Raw genomic sequence first — 22,821 nt, forward strand, 5'->3', positions numbered from 1 at the left:
GGGAATACTGGATTTAAAAAAAAAATCACAGTATCTTTGAGATAGAAGAAACTTCAAGGCGATCTAATTCAACCATTTCTCTATGTGAGATCCCCTTCAATCCCTGATAGATGATCATTCTGTTTGACCTTGCCCAGTAGGAGATGACTATTTTATGGCAGCCCATTACAATTTTGAGAAAGCGAAAAAATTCTTACTCAGCCTGGGTCCATATTTGGCTTGTTTGGCCTAGCTCTGTCTTCAGGGGCATCTCAGAATAAACATATTACCTCTTCCATATAATAACTCTTCAGCAGTTAAGAGGGGGATCTTGCTTCCACTGAATCTATTCTTCTTTGTGATAATGTCTCCAGTTGCATAACTATTCCTCATATATATTTCAAAGCTCTTTTGTCATTCTTCTTATCTCCCTCTTTGGTTCTACTCGAATTTGTCAATGTATCTTAAAATATTTATATGCTATAAGTATTCATTTCAGAACTATTTCCTGAGAGCCTACTATGTGCCAGACATTGTTCTTTGTACTTGGGATACATAAGTAAACTGACAAAGATTCAGGCCCTCATGTAGCTCATATTCCAGTGAGAGAAGACAAGAAAATCCAAAAAAGGTAAATCATAGAGTATGTTAAAAGTGCTATGGAATAAAGCAAATAGTAAAGCAAAGTAGGAGGGATTGGTACACTGCAACTTAAAATAGGGTGGTCAAAGTAGACTCACTTTAAAAAAACTTCCAAAAGAAGTGAGGGAGTGGTCTAGGCAGAGAGACCAACTAATGCAAAAGCCCAAAGGAGGGGGTGTGCCTGTAATTTTAGAGATTAGCAATGAGACCTGTGTGTGGAGTAAATCGTAGGTCAGATCAGAGGTGACAAGGCTGGGGTAGGCCATAAAAGGCCTTTGGCTTTTATTCTGGAGGGTTTCAAGCTGTAGTGACATGACCTGACAAATTTTGTAAAGAAAAAAGCAGGGAGACCAGTTAGGAGGCTATTGCAGTAATCAAGGGGAGAGATGATGGTGGATGAAATAAGATGGAAACAATAAAAAAGGTAAAAAGGAGATAGACTCTGAATATACTTTGTTTTCCCCAAAAAGTTTTACTGAGGTATATTTAGCATATGAAAAACTGTGCATGTTTAAAATGTATAATCTGATAAGTTTTGACATATGTATACAACCATAAAACAATCATCACAATTAAGATAATGAATATATCCATCACTCTCAAAAGTTTCCTCATGTCCCTTTGTCATCCTGTTCCCTATTCCCAGGTAATCACTGATCTACTTTCTATCATTATAGATGAGTTTGCATTTTCCGGAATTTTTATATAAATGGAATCATACAGTATGTATTCATTATTATTCAGCTTCTTTCACTCAGTATAAAGATTCTGAACCTCATCCATGTTGTTGTGTGTATCGATAATTCATTCTTTTTTATTGCTGAGTGGTACTGTTGTAAGGATATACCATAATTTGTTTATCCATTCATCTGTTGATGAGCCCTGAGTTGGTTCCAATTTTTGGCCATTATAGATAAAGCTGCCATGAACATTAATATGCAAGTCTTTGTATGGACATATATTTCATTTTTCTTAGGTATATATTTAGGAGCAGAATGGCTGGGTCATATTATAAGAATACATTTAACTTTTTAAGAAACCACTAAATTGTTTTCTAATGTGGTTGTACCATTTTACATCTCCATATCAGTGTATCAGTTCCAGTTATTCTACATCCTCACCAATACTTGGTGTGATTAGTCTTTTTGATTTTAGCCATTCTGATACATGTGTGTATAGATGTCTCATTGTGGCATTAACCTGTATTTCCCTAATGACTAAGGGTGTTGAGCAACTGTTTGTGAGCTTATTTGCCATCCATTTATCTTCTTTGTTGAACTGTCTGTTGAAATCTTCTCACTTTTTTGAATTGGGTTGTATGTTTTCTTAGTTTTAAAAATTTTTTATATATTCTGGACATAAGTCCTTTATTAGGTATATAATTTGCAAATATTTACCCCCCCGGTTTGTGGCTTGTCTTTTCATTCTCTTACAGTGTCTTTCCAAGAACAGAAGTTCCTATGACTGAATATATTCTGAAGGTAGAGAGAACAGGATTCCCTGACAGACTGGATGGAGGGTGTGAGAGAAAGAGAGGAGTCAAGGTTTTCAGTGTGAGCACAACTGGAAGTCTGACACCAATTGAGATGGGGAAGACTGCAGACAGAATAGGTTTTTAGGGGGAAGACGGTAAGATGGGGAAGAGATCAGGACTTTAGTTTTAGAAATGTTATACTTGAGATATACCTAAAGTTCAAGTGGAGACTCAAATAGGTACTTGGACAAATATGCGTGAAGTTCAGGAGAGAAGTCTGTGCTGGGAAAAAATTTTTGAGGGGTCATAAACATTTAGAAGGTATTATGTATTAAGTTAGCACTTAACTGTGCACCAGGCACTGAATTTAGGATTTTCACAGGCATTATTCCATTTATTCTTTAAAACAACTATACAAGATAGTAGAATAATGCTACACATTAGTTGTCTCAAAAGTTATGGTTCAAACTGGATGTAATTATCATCATCACAGCTAGTATTTACTGAGGGCTCATTATATGCCAGGCACTGTTGCAGTGCTTTATGTGCTTATATTACTTGTTCCTCACAACAATCCTGTGAGACACACATCATTTTTATCCTACTATATAGTTGAGGAAAACGAGATGAATTATACTAAATGAAGATTAATTAGAGTAAAGTGGGCCTCTTACTTTCCTCAACCTATATTCTATACTATTTGTAAATTAAGTTCAAGGTGATACTCTTATTATTTTGTAACTAAAATTCTTGTTCAGATATGAGCCACTTCTAAAATCATTGTTTTGGTATCATGTACTTACAAATTTATTTTTGAATGTAAATGTAGAATTTACAGTTAGCCTTGTCAAAATTTCACATTATCAGTGAAAACTCCTGAGAAATGAACACAAACACTTCAACATTTATTTTCTATATTAGTGATTAAAAGTAACAAGAAGTCCACTGGAGAGCAAAATTATATTTTTCTTGAGGTCACATACAACACAATGTCAAAATGACTACAAGTTTCATCTCTGCTGGATTCTATATGCTAAACATCTTAGAAATGATTTCATTATCTTTAGGGACTTAACCTCCTTTCCCTGCACTGAGCCAAAACAGGTTCACCCATACAGAAGATATAAGAATTTATCAAATAATTAACTAACAGAGAAAAGGATAAAATTACTATTTCAGACCGAGCAATGGAATCTTTTAATAGTTTGCTGTTACGATTATGGATTATAAATTTTAATTATGTTATGCTTAGTGATCTTTAATTAACATAAAGTGTTTCCCTCAGTTCTGTGAGCTGTTCTAACAAATCATCAAATCCAAGGAAAGGGGGGTCATGGAAATCTCCAATTCATAGCCAAGTTGGATAAAAGTAGTGAGTAACCTGGGGACCTACTACTTGCCAATGGCATCTGAAGTAGGTGGTAGTCTCATGGGACTGAGCCCTTAATCTGTGGAGTCTGCATTAACTCCAGGTAGTGTCAGAATTGAACTGAAATGTAGGATATCCTGCTGAAGTCTAAAGAATTGCTTGGTGTGTGAAAAAACCCACACATTTGGTATCAGAAGTGTTGCGAGTGTGGTAATAGTATGAGAGTAAAGGAGAAACACAGAGAAGTGTTTTTACTAAAGTTATATGCTATATAATTCCATTTATATTACACTCTCAAAAGGATAAAAAATATAGTGATGAACAATGGATTGGTAGTTAGTAGGGGTTAGGGTTGGAAGGAAGATATGATTATTAAGGAGTAGCATGATGGGTGACAGAACAGTTCTATATCTGGATTATAGTGGTGGTTATTCAATTCTGTACATCTGATAAAATTTCACAGAACTATATACACACACAAAATACATGTAAAAACTGGTAAAATTCAAATAAGGCCTGTGGTTAATAGTACTGCTCCAATGTTGACTTCCTGGTTTTGATAATTGTTATGGTTATATGTTATCATTGGGGGGAAGAGTGGTGAAGAGTACACAGGAACTCTGTACTAGTTTTGCCACTTCTATGTGAGTCTAATTATTTCAAAATAAAAAGTTTAAAACACATATCTTCCACTCTACATGTTTAACCTTTTATGGGTTTCCTAATTCTAACTACCTTGAATCACTCACTGAGCCCCATCAAGGCAATTTTTCCTTCCTTAAAAACTCTTGGTCTGGGTATTTCTTTTCCACTCCCACTTTTACTCCCTGGTCAGGCCCCTGTCACCTGACTGGACAGCCATAGCTTCTATAGGATTTCTTTGCCTCTACGGCTTGCATCCGACAGGCAACCCATCTGCACACAGTGTACAAAGGAATTAAATGAACATGCTGCTTGCACGCTATCATTGTTCAAAACCTTGCAGTAACTTTTTCCTCTCTACATTCTGATATCCAAAGAACTTAATTTGGCATTCTAGGAACTTAATTTGGCATTCTTCCCTCAAACCAAAATTTCCAGTCTACTACTGATACAATCCTTCAAAGAACTGAATGTTTATACAGTAGTCTCCCTTATCCACAGTTCCACTTTCCATGGTTTCAGTTATCCACAGTCAACCATAGTCTGAAAATATTAAATGAAAAATTCCAGAAATAATCAATTTATACATTTTAAATTGTGCGCCGTTCTGAGTAGTGTGATGAAATCTCATATTGTCCCACTCTGTTCCATCCGGATGTGAATCATCCCTTTGTTCAGGGCATCCACACCTGTATATGGCTCCCTGCTAATTAATCAATTAGTAGCTGTCTTGGTTATCAGATAAACTGTTCTATTTTATTATTAGTTATTGTTTTTAATCTCTTACTGTGCTTAATTTACAAATTAAACTTTAGTATAGGTATGTATGTATAAGTAAAAACATAGTATATCTAGGATTTGGTACTATCTGCTGTTTTAGGCATCCACTGGGGGTCTTGGAACGTATCCCTCTAAATACCTGGGGAATACTGTATTATACTAGTTTACTTTCTGTCGCCACCCCCACATGCCCTGGACATTTTCTAATGCTTTGCCTGTGCTCCCCTGTACTTCCGATGTGGAGGGTAGCCGCTCCCCCCCCCCACTGTTTCAGTCCCACTAACACGCGCAGCCTTCCCTGCAGCTCCAGTCTACAGTGATCTCGCATATTCCTCATTAGTCTTCCTGAGCTGGTACTTCTGTATTCTTGTGTGGTGCTTCTCATGTATGGCTCTTTGAGGTTATCTTTCTGTGTTTTTGTTACATTAGTATCATTTGAAAATCCATTTCACAGCTCGACTATGCCTTTCTCTCATAGATTGGGAAGTTTAGTACATAGCAGACCGTGAACTCTATTTCTATTGAACACCTTTTCTGCTCACCATTCACTAAAGTTAAGTGGAGAGAGAGAGAAGGACACAGTCAAAAAATGTTTGTTTGTAAAATTATGCCTAAATTATGATTTCTGATATTTTCTAAGCAGATAAAATCATGAGATTAAAAAAAAAAGTTTATTAAGGTATCTCTTACCAGAAAGTAAGTAAACAATAACAGAACCCTAAGGCAATATAAATGAGACAAAAGAATAAAAACAAATTTTTCTGGACTAACTAGTCCTACCTGAACGTAATAGTAATGTCATATAACTTTAGAAAAATTTCTATAGCATGTGCCTTGCACTTTAATGAAGTACTTGATTCATTGTCCCTGTATGCAGTAGCTGCTGAATACACATTTAATTGGTTTGTTGATTAATTTTTCCAAAGTTCAAACTGATTAGCCTGACAGAAATACCCTTTTTGTGTTTTAGTACAGTAATATACTTTAGGGTCTACATATTAAGACTAGAAAGGTATAAACAGAGCTCAATTATCTATGAGGAAAGTAAAATTTTAGTTGGTCTTACTTTTCTTGGAATGAATACTCACAATAGGCATCACCAATTTAAACAGATAAGGACATTAACACAGGTATGATTTAACAATCATAAGACATTCACATATTACTTGGTCTAATTACTCAAATTCTTTTTTGATATGAAATGACTGAATAGGACATCATTTTTTTTTTTCACCAAAGAAATAATTCTTGTTTTTTTGTAGGGTTTTTTTTTGGACGCAAAGCAATGGTATTATGACTTTGGGCACTCTTCATTACAAGAATTTTCATCATAAGGATTTTCATCATATTTCTTCACTTTGCAGTTATTCAGGAGTTTTTCATATCTAAACCAGAGCTTAAATTTTAACCATTACTAAATTAATACCACCACATCCAGAGCAATGATTTACAAATATATATGGACAAGTATTTAAATATAGCAAGTCTGTTCTCATCAGCTATATAACATTCTCATCGAATTCTTCCATCTTCAGATGATGCATAAGCAATGAAGGTAAATTGTAGTTCAAACATGGTGCATGACACTGAGCTCAAACAGCCTTCTGGACCTTTTTCATTTAAGTTATTCTGGTGCCAGAAATCTATATTATGTATTGATTTCAGATTACTGAGAACGAGAACTATAATCATCACAGGGACAAGAGTTTCCAAAAATAAATATGTTATTAGCCAAGATAAGCATGATAACGAAAGCCAAATTTTCTAAATGATCTTAACAATAACTAATACGACTGTCATTATTATTTGGCATTTAAATTAGCTTTTAATGGACAAAAGATCCCCATTATGGAGAAATGAGGAAGGCAAAGGAGAAATAGGAATATCCCTTACACTGTTCATTTCTGGGAGAAGGAAATATAGGTATACCTCAGAGATATTGTGGGTTCGGTTTCAGACCACCAGAATAAAGCAAGTCACATGAATTTTTTGGCTTCCTGGTGGATATAAAAGTTATATTTACACTATACTGTAGTAGTCTATTAAGTGTGCAATAACAGCATTATGTGTAAAAAAAACCAATGTATATACCCTAATTAAAAATACTTCATTGCTAAAAAAATGCTAACCATCATCTGAGCTTTTAGCAAGTCATAATCTTTTTGCTGGTGGAAGGTCTGACCTTCAATTTCTAAAAAAAATGCAGTATCTGTGAAGTACAATAAGGCAAAGAGCCATAAAACAAGGTATGCCTGTACTAAGAAAGTATCTAAGAACGGTACCTACTCTTTTCTGGGAGAAATCAAGAATAACTAGAACTGGATATCTCAAGTCAACAGTACCTAAAACTGAGTATCAGAGGGTTTGAGAAGTAATATTCTTAAGGATAACAAGATCCATTGGCGTGTCAAAATTGTTCTGTAATATTATTATTCATGTCAATGCTACTAAGATACATTATTAATCTATGTTTTAATATATTTTATTATTTTGCATAATCTCTTGGGATGTAGCAAGATATAATATAATGAACATCCATTCATTCATGTATTAAATTATTAATACATGATTGATACATCATGTAGTAAAGCATTAATACATGCTCAAAAATATTTATTGAGCACCTACTACATACTCGATACTTTCTAGGGTGCTAGACAGAAATGAATCAACAGCCTCAAATCCCCATCCTTATGCAGCTTATATTTTATGGGGATAAATATGACAACAAATAAGTAAAATATAAGTCTGCCTTATGGTGACAAATGCTATACAGAAAACTAAGGCAGGGGAGGGGGACAGGGAATACTGGTGGAAGAGGGTCATTCTTTCTCTCAAATTTTAAATTGGGTGCTCAGGAAAGAGCTTACTAAGAAGTTCATATTTAAGCAAATATCTGAAGATGGTGAGGGAAGAAGCTGTGACGATATCTGGAGGAAGAGTGTTCTAGGGAAAGGGCTTGACTAACACAGGAGTGCTGAGGCAAGAATGTGCCTACTGCCAGAGGAACAGCAAGGAGGCCAATATGAGGGGAACGGAGTGAGAGAAGAGGACAGTAAGGGTGAAATCAGAGAGGTATGAAGGAGCAAAACTATATATTAGATTAAGAACAACTATATCAGGAAGAGGCCTGGCCTGAAGGTATAAATTCAGGAGTCATTGGTGTATAGACAGCATTTAAAGCCATTAAAACTAGATGAGGTCTCCAAGGGCCTGAGTGTAGAGAAAAAGAGGAGTAAGAATGGAGGCCTATGGCACTGCAATGTGAAGAGGTGGGTAAGATGAGGAAGAATCAGCACGATCTGAGAAGGAGCAGGCACGGAGGCAGCAGGGAAACTAGGGGAGTGAGGTGTCCTGAAGCCAAGAGAAGACAGTGTTTCAGGAGGATAAATGTCTACTGTTGTTGAGATGCCAAGAGAGAAAAGACCTGAGATTTGACTACTGGACTTGAGTAGTGTGAAGGTCATTAGTGACTTGACTAATGTCAGTGGAGTTGGTAGGATTGTAATCCATTAGAGTGTTTTAAGAAGAAGGGATGGGAGAAACTGGAGAAAGTGAGTACAGACAACTCTATAAGACTTTTGCTATCAAGGGGAGCAGAAAACAGTGATAGAAGCTGGAGAGAGTTGTAGGGTCAGGAGATGTGTGTGTGTGTGTGTGTGTGTGTGTGTGTATAATAAAAACAAAGCGTATTATCTTAGATCCAACAGAGATAGGAAACTGATCATGCACGAAAGGAGAAAACAGCTGGAGTGATATCCTTAAGTAAGTGAAAGGGGCAGGATCTCATGTATAGGCAGAATTAAAACCATGGTTTCACCATTGCCAACTTCTGTGACTTGTGGCAAGATTCTTAACCTTTCAGAGACTTAGTTTTCTCATCTGTAAAGTGGGAATTTCCTGAAATTATTGAACTGCATAATGTTGCCATCAAACAATACTGTTTAATTGAAGTCCCAACTTGTGATTTTCCTTAATACTCACCGGCAAGATAGAATATAAAAATAATTTTTAAAAATCTGCCTTTTTCCTAAGACAATAAATCCATATCTGTATCTGTGAAATAAGAATGCTTTAAAGCACATGGTCACACCCCAAATAAAGATAATTTATTGTAACACAGTACTATTTCAATTATTCACGTTGAACATCTTTGGCACATGTGTTGGTAGAGAACAAACGGGCCTTCCTCCCTGACATATTCTGTCTCAATCCACTTTTGCACCCTCTGTCTCATAGAATGTCACTCAAATGGTATACCCTCAACTCAGATATATTTCCAGAGGATGTGCAGAAAGAGTCAACTGGATGAACAAAACTGTAATGAAAAATGCCCAGAAAAATGATAATGTGGAAAGGGCCTCCTCAGAGAGCAATACATTCTGGTCACTGAAGTGTTCAAACAAAGTGTAGGAGGCTACCTATGAGCTCATGTACCTTAAGCCAAGGGTGATTCAGCGCTTCATAAACAGTGATCCTTTCAGCTGGATCCAGCATCAGCATGCGACGCACTAGGTCTTTGGCACTTTCAGAGATATGGCTCCACTGCCTTGGATTCATCTGAAGAGGAGGATAGGAAAATGACATAGTTATTTTCAGTGATAAGTTAACATTCATTGTTATTTAATATTGTTATTTAATACTGTTTCAGTATCAATGAAATTCTCAGAGCAAAGAACAGAAATCTGATTCTAAAGGTTCATTTTCTAAGGAAGAAGAGGACAAATGTAATTTTTTTGTTGTTGCTCATTATATGAGATGTTTGCATCAGTAAATATTCTTGTTGTTACATAAGTTATATTTTTAATAATTGAAAAGTAGAATGTTCACGATTCCTGTTTCTACCTTAGCTAAAGAGACTAGAGAGTAGTTTGACTTAGAAAGGACTAAAAGAAAATTTAAAGATTAAAAATTTTAAAGAAATATTTTTAATATTTTTGTTTTAAAATTTGGGATTAACAGTAATTGTGAAGCTATGCAAAGTTATTAATAAAATATTTTGGTCACTGTATATCAGTTTCAGTATTTAGGAAAAATATACTATTATCATAAGTTCTACTACAAAGTAACCAAATCGCTTATATATTGCTTTTAGTTTAGTTACTTTTATCCCTCTTTTAGAGACAATTAAGCTACAAGATAAATTGACTAAAGTCAAACAGAAAAAATTATGGGTTGTTCAAAAGATAAAGGACTTATAAGAAAGGTTATGAGAAAAAAGAACTAGAAGGCTCCTGGGAAAAGGGGTAAGTCTGAGACCAGGAATCAGAAAAAAAGAAATGCAAAGGAATGCTTTGGGCTTGGGGTTGGGAAGGCAAGTGGGGACAGAAAGATGGAGGTGGAGTAGGGTCTCATTCCCTATTTAATATTAGGAAGCCGACTGATTGGTGAGTTTAAGCAAGCATCCTGGTGCTAGGAGTTTTAAGCAATGCCATTACTTTAATCAGCAGAAACTTGTCACCTTCTAAGGGAGGAAGATGAAGAATGAAGTCCACAACAATTTAAAGCCAAATGAAATCACAACTTGCATCACAGTACATATGAATCATTACAATTTGGCCAAGGGTTAGCATTAGAGACTTCATTCTGGCTAATGTGAGGCTTTGTACTTGTAGATGGGGAGTGGAAAAAGTCTCCATGTTAGGGATAGCTCTTAAAATCAGAAGGTGCTCCATTTTCTTTTTCTAATAGGCAGAATTCTACACAATTGTCCCTTCTGTTTGTCAAAGCCCATTAAAATAAATGCCATGAAACTGTTGAAATATTGTCGTCTGACTGAAATTGTGATCAATGGCCCAGTTTGAAATAAGGAGGTGAGTGATTAGAGGCGGGGGGGGGGCGGGCTTAGACAGCCTTGTTCCCTCTTCCCCACTCTAGAGCTGACGTACTCTTTAAAGTCTGAATGATTGGTCCTCAGAAAAGGGGTTGAAAAATCCTCTGACAGTGGTGGTAGGGTTTCTGAAGCGAGTAGAGGTTGAGAAGTATACTCCTCTGTCCTTTTTATGAGGGAACTCAAACTAGAGTTTTCTCTTCCTTTGGCTGAGAAGAGTAGCTAAAATTAATTTGGGAGGTTGAGTGTAGAAGAAGGAACAAAACAAGGCTATAAAACAGTTACTTATTTAAATACAAAAGTCAGGTAACTCAGACTTCAGCTATGTAGATACCATCTGGCTACCTATAACAATGATATAAGATGATACTGTATCTTTTATATACTTTGGAAAATATATTTCTGTTCTTTATAAAAAAGTTAATTGAAATTAAATGTTAGTACATACTCCAGTTGAACAGCATTCTCTCACATCTACTTCAAAAGATAAACTCAAGTAAGCTAGCAAATGAGAATAAAGTTAAATTAAAATCACTTAAGACCAGTAGTCATCTATAAACTATGACAATTTAAATGTACTACATTTAAAAGACGTCATCAAAATTTTCTTGAAAACACCCACAGGGATCAAGGATTTCGTTAATAGTTCTTCTGTTAAGAACCACCAGGGTGATGAAATATTTTGGAGATCTGCTTGAAAATAATCTAGTATGTGGAATATGGATAAAGCAAGATGGCGGGTATGTTGATAAGTACTGAAGCCGGAATTTCATTATACTGCTGTCTCTACTGTTTTTGTTTGTTTGAAATTTTCAATAATAAAAAAAGTAAAAATAAATGCTAACAGAATCATAACACAGTATATTTTTTTTTAAAAAGAAGATATACCAGGCTCATCATTGATGGTAGAGATGGATCTATACTTCAGACTGAGCTGCTACAAACCTGAGGCTTTTGTAAGAGCCATGAATATGAGCAAGAGGTGAGGTTAGCCAAGTAAAAGAGTAAATAAATAAGTTATTAACCTCAAAGCTTCTAACATCTGAGTATAGAAATTATGATAGAGCTGCCACCATACATCTGACTTACTATAATCTTAAGAATAGGGAATTTTACATTAATTCAGTTTTTGGACACACGTGAACGGTCCAAGTTTCTTACAAAGAAACAAAAATAACTATTCAATGCTTTAAATATAGACAAAATGAAATACCAGAAGCTGTTGGAATGAAGCACATTGTCTTGGAAACAAGGAAGTTAGCAACTGAATAAACACAAAGGAAGAATTCCATTATTAGTAAATGCTTAAAATTCAAAAAGGCAGATGGGAGATTTTATTATATGGTACCTATGTCATAAGTCACTGTGAGGATAAAATGAGTTAATATAAGTGCTTAGAACTATTCCTGGTACAAAGTGCTATGTATGAGTTAGCTATCATTATTGCTAGTATTATTATTTTACTGACATGTTACTAATTGTGTTTATTTTCATATGTTAGTATTTGTGATTTCACTTGGCAAAATTCAACCAGAAAGCCATGGCTGCCATGCATTTCTGATAGTCCCTCACAATTTCTAGGGATTGGAGGGGGATGATTACAAACAAGCAGTTTCCCGAGTCACTGAGTTACCTTGAAAGAATTGCTTTTATTCCCCAGTGGCCAACTGACTCTAAGAGAAGCAGAAAAACCTGTACTTAAAACATCTTTCTCTGTTAATAGAGTTTTGGCATATATTTGAATCCAAATAAAATAAAAGACAAACTCGTATGTCTTTATAAGCTGATGGTACAAAGGCCAAAAAAAAAAAAAGTATAAAACAGTTTTACCTTCTTACCTCCATAAGCTTCAGTTGCGGCTTAAAAGAATAAGGCGGCTTAAAAGAATAAGGCTGCAACTCAAACTACTTTATCTTTCTTTTCTTTTCTTTTTCTTCCCTTTTTCTTTACCTTTTCTAAAGCCCATATAAAACTCTAAAATTACTGAGGAATTGAAAAGAAAACTTTAGGGGCCTCACAGTTTTAGAGTCTAGTGTTCTATAAACCCGGGTGTTTGGTTTTATGTTGCTGAGCAAGACTGAAAATGAAACAGTGATTCTGTAGAGTAGAAAGTACAGGTTTTAGTAATGATGGGAGGAAAAAGAACTTTCCCAACATAAGCTGCCTTGATCTGATACTCAGTCCCCTATATTCCCATGTACAGCATCCTATTCCATCATCCATATGTGGTGGTACAGGGCGAAAAAGTCTAAGAAGAACTAGGGTAGTGAGGTCAACCTTAAGGATATTGATTTCCAAGAATTCCTTAGGTCTTTTTGGTAAAGCGATTCACAATATCAGTAATGACTTTTTATTTTTTTGAATAATTAAAGTAATAATTTACTAATCAGAAATCTGTGAATAGTACACGTGGTTTCCAATCCACATTAGCCAAAGAAAAATATGAATGTTTTAGTTACACTAAGATGGCTCTAAATTATATTGTGGGCTACAGTTGTGATACTGGCATTTCAGGCTATCCTGGAATGTAAATGGCAAAATAATTTAGCTGTGGGGGCTGACCACATAAAATGCAATCATATGTGTGATAGAACAAACCAAATAAAGGCCGATGGGCATTAAATATAAAATAAAGATGAAGAATTACTAAAATTACCTGAATGCAATTTCCATTTTAACTTTACAAATTAAGCAAAAAGCTTTAAAAATCAAGCAGTTTTCTCAATTTATGCAAAAAAAAGGCCAAAGTTCATTTTCCAGCTTAGCTTGAATAAATGAGATTGGTCACCAGACGGCTAATGGATGCTTTTAAATCTGGGCTCAGGTTTGCCATGAACACCTTACTCAGGGTAAAAATTAAAGGTCAAATTCTATCACAATAAATGCTAAGGATCATTCCAAATTCTTTCCCTGAACTAGAATTTTGTTTGAAATCAGTAGGGCACTTTTGCCTAGCTAAACAAGCAGTTTTACAAGAATATATTATAAGAATATATTGATTTGTAGTATGGTTTGTGAATCTGAGGGCCTAGGACTCAAACTGTCATCTTGCATGTGAGGGGAAGGGGGCACATCGGTGTGGTCTCTGGTTTTTACACCATATCAAAGAGTATTAGGGTCCCTGTTTTCTAGCCTGAACACAGAGGATAACTTTAGCTGCAGCACAGGGGAAAGAAGGGAGGGAGGGGCAAGTCAATGGTTTCTTTAAAGCCAGTCCCCTCTCTCCCCGCTAGATGATAGTTTAGCTGAGAGCAACTCCAAATTACTTAAGGCTTATGCTGCCTACCAAGGCCAATGATGTAAGCAAAGAACTTTTCTCTGACTTGGTAACTATGTGATAATCAATAAGCAATCCAAAGACAGACCTTTCAAATAACATTTTTCTGAATAATTTAATCTCAATGGAAAAAGTAAAAACATTCATAATATGTTACCTTATATTTCCCTTTAATAATGCCTTCAAACAATCTTTCCTTGGTTCCATAAAAAGGCAAACAACCACTTAGCAGGATAAAAAGGATCACGCCACAACCCCAGACATCTACAGGTTTTCCATAAGGCTCTCTTTTGACAACTTCTGGAGCCATAAAATGAGGTGTTCCAACACGTCCTACATGTAAAACAACATCAAGGAAAAAAATGTTAACATAAAATGGGCTTTTCCTCCCATTTGAAGACAAAATAAAAGAACAATAACAGTCTGAATGAAAAGTTTAACAATATAAATATTCTTTTACCACCTTTCCCCTCCTCCATAAAATTAAGTTTGCAATAAATTATCTATCTAATCACCTCTTGAAAATAGAGCCCAGGATAGGTAATTTGTCTTCTAAAACTGGTACTTTCTATTGAATTCAGCAGGATACATGGTGTTTACCAATTTCTTGCTTCATGAAGAAGTTGTTTAAATTTTCTAATTTTCACATGTTTAAAAATCACTAAAAATATAGAGCAGAGGCAGGTAAAAGTCAGCAGGCAGAGTCTGTAGCTGCCCAGGAAAGAACTGGGAGGGCCTGCCCTGGACAGGGGCAGGAAGGGGATGGGTGGGGCAGGAGTGAGAAAAAAACTCTGTGGAGAAAAAGATTACGTTTGACTGCCAAATGGAAATTCTCAAATTAAACCTAATGAGAACTTTTATTTGGAATGTGAATTTGATCAGCTGACTTGACTAGCAATTAACAACGATTAATATTTTGTTATAATAGGATTTTAAAGCTTCCTCCTGATGTTAACATTGGAAGAGAATGAGAGCAAGTATATGACATAAAGCAAAGTCATAGCGCTCCTCCCATTCAATCTTTTTTGACTTCCATCTTCTTTAAAGATTTTTCTTTTTTTCCTCTCAAAGCTAGCTTTCAAGAAAGAATCTGATAAGTTATTTGCATACTAGTAACCATTTTTAATTCAGTATCCCATATCTCAAAGGGAGTCTTTTCTTCTACTGTAGAATGAAAGGCTTATACCCTGTAGGGAAATTATTGTGGGAGGGGGCACTGCCCCCCAGACTTGGCAGCTCTTCTAGCTGTTTGCAGGCCCAGCCCCCTCCTTTCTTCCTTTTCTCCTCTCTCTCATCATACTGACTCTAAGATCACTTTTACTTTGAATATTTCATAATACTTCATCTAGAGCTCAGAGCTGTGGTTCAGAGTTAAAAAAAAATGTCAGAGATCCCCTAATCCAGAGAGAGAGAGAATGTATCATAAAGTCCTATTAGTGCTTGCTAAGCTCAGCTGGGATGAAGATGGATAAAGCAGCTCTTAGTTTGTATACTGGGGATGTGCCCTTGCTTCGGATCATTATGGTTCCCCTCTCTTCCTCATAATAGAAGAGATTAAGTTCAGGGTTCAGAAAGTGAAAATATTTTCATTTAAAATGTATAGTAGATCAGTGAAAACTACTGGTTAGAAGGAAATATTTTTATTTCTGTATTGCCCCATTTTGCTTCCTCAAGTAACATAAAGAAGCTGAAGCGCTGACACCTAAGCTTCCTACTTCATTAACAGCCTGGATAGGGTGGGACCGTTGGAGATTCACTGTGTTCCAATGGACGACAGCTGGCATGAATAGGGAAGAGCAGGACAAGAGATCAGGGTACCTGCCAACAGTTGGCATTATGCTTTGAAACTTACCTTCTACCACTTCTCACACAAGAATGGGCCAAGCAACTCAAAGTGAGGGCCTCACTTTGGGATTAGTCAGAGCCACCATGGCCAACTCGAGCCATCCTAAGGAGGTTCTCTCCATTTATCTGGATTGAAGACTACCTTGATGTGGAGAATTAGTGTTTATCCTTGAGGAATATGCATGTCTTTTGGTTCAAGAATTTGCTCAAAGATGATATAAGGAAGGACCATGGTAGAAAGTATAAGAATGATCTTTTTTATTTTGTGTAGATTGGCAGACTGTAAAAGGACCAGAGTTAACCTTTAACATACACTCATCTCCCCAAACTCTGTGATTTCTTAACTTTTCCTTCTTGTGGTCACTTGATTTTCATGACTGATAACAAATTCTAAGAACAGGAAGCCAATTACCAATATTAAATGTCAATGTATATGACATACATCAGATATATATTTAAATGTTATTTTCTGATGATATCATAAAACCTTATTACCTAGAACCCAAGGGAGGGAATTGTTCTGTTTAAATAGTTACACATTCAGTACTATAGGACTTGAATCTTTATACACCCAAACCTTTTTACTTTAATACTTTTGGATGGCTACCTTCCTACAATTTCTTGACTACTTTTATACAAGATGCTGCACACAATTTAAACTTTTCTTGATTACTTATTGTGGATTGAATTATTATCGTGGATATCAATTAAAGAACTATGCTATAGAACAGGAAACACTCCCAGGAACTGCAGAAGTATGCAAGGGTTATTTCTTCACTATTAAAAGGCTGCTGTGCTTTCCCAGTTTTGGTATCTGATCAACATACTTTTTGTTAGGCTTTCATTTTTTTTCTCTCGCTATGTTTACTTCAGCCTCATAATTTGTTGCATAAGATCTGCTATTAACTGGAAACTAACAAGAAACCAGGATATTTCATTTAATAACAATTTCTAAGTACCTGCTAGGTCCTAGACACCATAGTAGGTGCTGTGACATACAGAGGGATAAGCCACAGTCCCTCTGGACCTTGGCAAAGCTTAGTTTTTGATATCAAATGCTATATGGAAGAATGTAACTCAGTTATGGTAATATGGAAGAGAAGGAGTAGGTTACCTAATTCAGGATGGCGAAGTTCAGCCTGCTTTTAAGATGAGATGATTGTTGGCTCAGGCTTCAAGAACAGTAGGAGTTAACTAGATAGATAAAATAACAAAAGGTATTCCAACCAAGGGAAATAGCAGGTACAAGGTATAAAGGAACATGAAAAATGGGAGCATGTCAGCCTCAGAGAGAGTGTCTTTAGCTCACCTGAGAGACTATCAGTGGCAGAAAAGTCTTGCTGCTATTATGATTTCCTAGGTTCCTAGTTATCCTTTGGATAAGTGAATTTTCCAAATAGCTGAGTTTCAGTAGGGGAAGTGTAAACATATGTAAGTGGTTTTTACTATATGGAACATATAGAGAGAATTCCTTCCTATTTGGAGGACTGAGTGATCAAAGATTCCAACTGACAGTAAAATAGCTTTCTGTTAAATATTAGCAAATTAACTGATAAATATTAGCAAAAATTTCAAAAGTACCTTAAACAACATAAAACAACATATATTATTTTTAAAGTCATTGTAATGCTCGAAGTAGTTATTTTAAGACTGTAAGGAAAAGTTAAAAGATGACAATATTTTGACCATCAATAAGTATTTTAATTCTAGAAATACTAAGAAAAATAAATTTTGCATAGCTCACCCATTGTTGGTTCAAAATCAGGTTTAAAAATATGCAGTTAAGGGGAAAGGTTCATAGACTTTTGGAAAATAGGTAGGTTAACATGCAGAAAATGTTAAGGTAAATCTAATGAATCTGTTTTTCCCTTCAATCAAGATGTACAATAAAGAAACAAAGTCATTACATGTGGTCAGTATATAACAGATAAAATGAATTGGTTTCACTTCATTTTATTTCATCGACCTTGGGAATGTAAGCATCAGAAATTATTTAATTGTATAGTCTTAACACGGGAATGATCTGTTCAATACCAGATTTGAATGTTAGTTTCAGAGCAACATTTGTTTAAAAAAAAAAAACAACGTAGGATTTGTAGTCGATTGCAAAATTAATATGAGCCAGCAGTGTTATGTGGTTGTCTAAAAAGCTAATGCAACTTGGGGAGCTTGGTAGAAATTAAGACCCAAAGCAATAGAAGTGATAGCCCCAAGCTCCTGTGTGCTGGACCGTACCTGTAGTTGTGTTCAGTTCTGGCTCCATACTTCACGCCTAGTGAAAAGATTCTGAACCAGTTCATATGAGGAATGCTTAAATTAACCTAGACAAGTTAACTTGGACAAGACTTCAGGGAAAATGACAGCTGTCTTCAAACATCTGAATGGCTATCACGTGGAAGGATTAAAATTGTTCAGAGTGGCTACAAAAATCTGAATGAGGACTTCTGGGCGGAAGTTACAGGAAGATAGACTTCTATTCAATGCAAGGATGAATGTTTCAATGTTTAAGGACCTTTCCAAACATGGAATGAACTGTCCTGGGACATAGTGAGTTTTTTGCTATCTGAGGAATTAAACTAAAGCTCAATCTTTTGCTGGGAATTTTATGAAGGAATTCAATCATTAGTTCTAAGACTGGAGAAGTTAAGGCCCCTTTGAATCCTGAGATTCAATGATTCTATGATTAAACCATGCTTTATTCCCTGACCCTTTGGTCAGTTTTCTAATCACAGATGAAAAGTTTTGAATTAGGAAAAAAATCAGTTTTTAAAACTATACTCAACTTGCAGTTTCTCATATTATTGGAAATGATTAGCTGCAAGAAAATGCAAAACTACAAGAAAATGTAAATACAATTTAATTTTCGAGGGCGATATGGTGAAATAACAATTTAAAGAATACAACTATGACTCATGGTTCATTTTTCAGAAGATGGTCTGTGTTAACACTGCTTTGATGTTTTAATAATAGTGAATGAAATGAAATGAAATATCCTGTGTAACAGATTATTACTTTGATATTTATTATTTGTCAGGTATTTGAATTTAATATAAGCATTCTTGAAAGACAACAAGTTTAAAAAGGTTCTGTTGACATTTTTCATATTTTTCCTCTTTGCGAAGGTTGGCAATATTTGGAGATAGAAAATAGAAAGCGAAGAGTAAAAGACTGATAATCTGTAGAACAGACAACTAAGTAATTTGCAAAACTGAGGAACAGGACTAAAATCAAGACAGCATTCTGAGCTGGAGTGTATTCAAAGGAATAAACAAAAAACCAAATACTTGAATCTGTAATTAGCATGCACCTCTGTACACTGGTGAAGAAAGTTTCTATTTTAACTTTTCTTCTTTGTTTTTTTGGCATGGGAATTTTCTAATGTTTTGCTATGGCTAATAATAAAATCAGCCTGCATTCACATCTGCTTGCTCTTCCAAATACACAGTTTATGGCTTGAGCAGGACTCTGACCAATGGAAAGAGGAAAACAGTATGAAATTAAAAATTAGCCATAGGTGTAAACCTGAAAGTGGTTAATCCGCACATTTTAGATTTGATTTCGTTTGCTCAGCTCAACTTTAAAAGTCACTTTGCCTCAAATATCATCTTCTAACACTGTTTTAATCTCTTCTCTGTTAAGTGCTGGGGATACAAAGAGTAAAAAGACAGTCTATTCTTAAGGGACTAAAATTCGAGTTATGACTACAGTTATTAAATTCAAAACCATATGATGGCACTTTTGGGGAGTCGGGTAGGGTTGGGTGGAATGGGGTATGGGTATAAAACACTGAAGGTAGGCTAATATTTAGTTTGAAAGTTTTATACCAGCCTGAAAGTGACCAGGTTTTGAATGATATGTATTTTTTTTAAAAGTATTCTTACCTCCAGCTACAAGTCCAGACTCCCCTAATTGAATAGCTACCCCAAAGCCTCCAAGCTTGACAGGTGCTGAGTTTTCCTTTGAGGCCAGTAGAACACAGTGAGGCTGAAAAGAAAATGAGACAGACAGACAAACCAAAAAACCAAAGATAAGGATTAATTGAATATGAACAATTCAATCTACACAAAACAGTAACATGACAATATAAAAATACATTAAAAACATCTAAAATTATTTTGGATGCTTGAATTATTTGTCCTATTCTTATCTCTGGCTAACTTCTCCAAAAGCTTACCTGTTCTATTCAGTATTTTTCAGGTATTATTTGCTTCTAAGATTAGGGTACGGTATTAAGAATTACTCAAGATACTAATCACTATGTTGTACACCTGGAACTAATATAATATCGTATGTCAACTATAATTTAAAAAAATTAAAAGAAGAATTACTCAGGAAGCATGCATGTTCAAGAAAGACATACAATTTCTGTCTTTTCATGCAATATTCTCTTCCTTTGAGTGACAGTTTACATTTGTTTAAGGAAAAATATATTTGACAAACATATATTTGCCAAAATAGTTCTTGAAATCTCTGACTTTATCTACACTGTATCTTGGCCTTTAAGGGATGCTGATGGTCCTTTCTTTACCTACCCTCCCACCATCTTCTTTCTTTTCTTTATGTATTCCATCCCTTAGTAAGAAAAGTCAGATTTAATGACTCCAATTGATCCTTGCTCCTAGGGAATTCACTGCCCTCCCTGGGAAGACCTTTTCTCTGAAACTGCTCTTTCTCTCTGTGGGAGTGGGAGGTGAGAAATGAGAAGAGGGAAAGGAGATGACTCCGTTGGCCTCTAGTCCAGGGCAAAGATATCCTGCCCACTCCAGAGTAGCTGCTTGACCAAAGCTCCCTACAATTCACATGCTTTGTGGTTACAATGAGAGTTTATTTGTAGGACATTGTCTTCTGCACCTCTCTCTTTCTGGGACCTTGTTGGGCCTGATATCAGGAAAGCTGGTTCAAACAGAGATTGATGACAATGGACCTGAAGATGAAAGCAATAGCCCTAGCATGATTCTGGTGTGGGGCACAGTAAGTGAACAAGCCTAGAAAAGGATAGGCCTTGAAGCCATGGTCAGAACTCCGGATTTTATGATGAGTGACATGGGAAACCACTGGAAAGTTCTGAGCTGGGGAACATTATGATAAGTTTTAGGTCCTGAAAGGAGCACTTGCATGGAGAACAGATTGCCAGGGAACAAGAATAGAAGAAAGGAGACCAGGTAGGAGGCTTCTGTAGTTGTTTGGGCAAGAAAAATTGTAATTTGGACTAGATCAGAGTGACAGAAGCAGAGATGGTAAGAAGTGGTCAAATTCAGGATATATTCTGAAGGTAAAGCTGACAGGAAATGCTACTGGATATGGCGTATGAGAGAAAAAGATAAGTCAAATATGACAATTAGGTTTTAGTTCTGGGCAACTGAGTGAAAATGAAGATACCATTTACTGAAATTGGAAACACAGGGGGAGGAGTCTGTAAGAGGGATCAAGAATTTGGTTTTACATAAATTGAGTGTGAGAGCTTATAAAATGGAAGAGGGAAGGCTGGGATTAGAGGTATAAATCTGGGATCTACAGCATACAGACAGCATTTACAGTCAAAGTAATGAATTAAATTGCTTAGGTAGAAAGATTGAGACTTGGTTCACACCACCAATATTTGAGGTCAGGAAAACGAGAATAATCTAGCAAAAGAAATAGGAAAATCAGAGGAGTCTGTGTCCTGGAATGCTACTGAGATGTCATTTGAGATAAGAACTGAGAACTGACTATTAGATTTGGCGATTTGGGTGTCACTGGTGATCTTGATAAGAGGGGTTTTGGTAGTATAACAGAGACAAAAAAATCCCCATTGGACCAAGTTCAAGAGAGAATGAGAATGGTTTTTGTTTGTTTGTTTAGTTTAAATAAATTGATTTATTTTTAAAAATGACACCACAAAATGCTGCTGAGAGTGTGCAGACTGGATCATTGATACATTGCTAGTAAAAAGGTATGGCCACTCTGGATAAGAGTTTGGCATTTTTTTAAAAAACTAAAGATGCAACTACCAAACAACCCAGCAATTACAATCCTGTGCATTTATCTCAGAAAAATAAAAACTTACATTCACACAAGAACCTGTGCATGAATATTTATAGCAGCTTTTTCCACGATAGATAGAGAATGAGAAGGATGATATGGAGATAGTAAATTCAGATATCTTTCAAAATTTTACTGTATTAGGAATAGAGAAATGGGACGTAGCTAGGAAAGAATGTAAAGGAAGGAAGTTTCTTTTTTGAAAACTTTTTAATGTTTATAATTGGAGAAAATAGATTAGTAAACTTCCATATGACCATCACCTAGCTTTACCAATCACTGCCATTCTGCCATTCTTGCTTCACCTATCCCCATTTATTATTTTTTTGCTCAAGTATTTCAAAATAAATCATATCATCTCACTTGTTAATAGTTCAGTATTTCTAACAGATGACTTAAAAAAACCTAATATAATCACATCCAATAAAATTGACAATTCTTTAATATCATCTAATATAAATCCATATTCCAATTTCTTTGACTGTCTCAAAAATGTCTTTTTACAGTTGGTTAGTTCGAAATGGTATTTAAAGTCCATACATCGTATTTGATAGTTATATCACTCGAGTCTCTTTTACTCTATTAACATATCCCCCTCATACCTTTTTAAAAAATGTTCATGCCATTGATTTGTTAGGATACTAGGTACTTTTCCCTGTGGAATCCCCTATGATCTGGACTTGGCTAAATATACCTACATAATGCCATTTAATATGTTCCTCAATTTCCTGTATTTCCTGTAAATTCATAGTTAGATCTAGAAACTTGATTAGATTCACATTCAATTTTAATTTTTTTTGCTATAATACTTCATAAGCGGTATACCTATTTTATCACATCAGGAAGAACATAACGTCTGTTTGTCCTACTTTGATCAGTTTTGTCTGCCTTGATCCATCATTAGAAAGTTCATCATCAAATTTCATTCAGTGATTTTAGCTAGCCACTCTTGCCTAGTTCTA

The 22,821-nt window shown here is 35.5% G+C and overlaps 1 protein-coding gene across 5 annotated transcripts in view; it reads right to left on the reverse strand.

The window, feature by feature from the left end:
* CASK (calcium/calmodulin dependent serine protein kinase) overlaps positions 1 to 22,821 on the reverse strand; it is a 412,162-nt gene that overhangs the window by 132,782 nt on the left and 256,559 nt on the right. For all 5 annotated transcript variants that reach the window (XM_011380759.2, XM_011380758.2, XM_023523710.1 and 2 more), the window contains exons 6-8: positions 19,720 to 19,822; positions 14,151 to 14,326; positions 9,324 to 9,446 (exon numbers count right to left, since the gene is read on the reverse strand). In XM_011380759.2, the coding sequence (XP_011379061.1) occupies positions 9,324 to 9,446; positions 14,151 to 14,326; positions 19,720 to 19,822 (402 nt within the window). The remainder of the gene's footprint in view (positions 1 to 9,323; positions 9,447 to 14,150; positions 14,327 to 19,719; positions 19,823 to 22,821) is intronic.

Source organism: Pteropus vampyrus, unplaced genomic scaffold (assembly GCF_000151845.1).
Source record: "Pteropus vampyrus isolate Shadow unplaced genomic scaffold, Pvam_2.0 Scaffold404, whole genome shotgun sequence".
In the NCBI taxonomy this organism is placed as follows: Eukaryota; Metazoa; Chordata; class Mammalia; order Chiroptera; family Pteropodidae; genus Pteropus; species Pteropus vampyrus.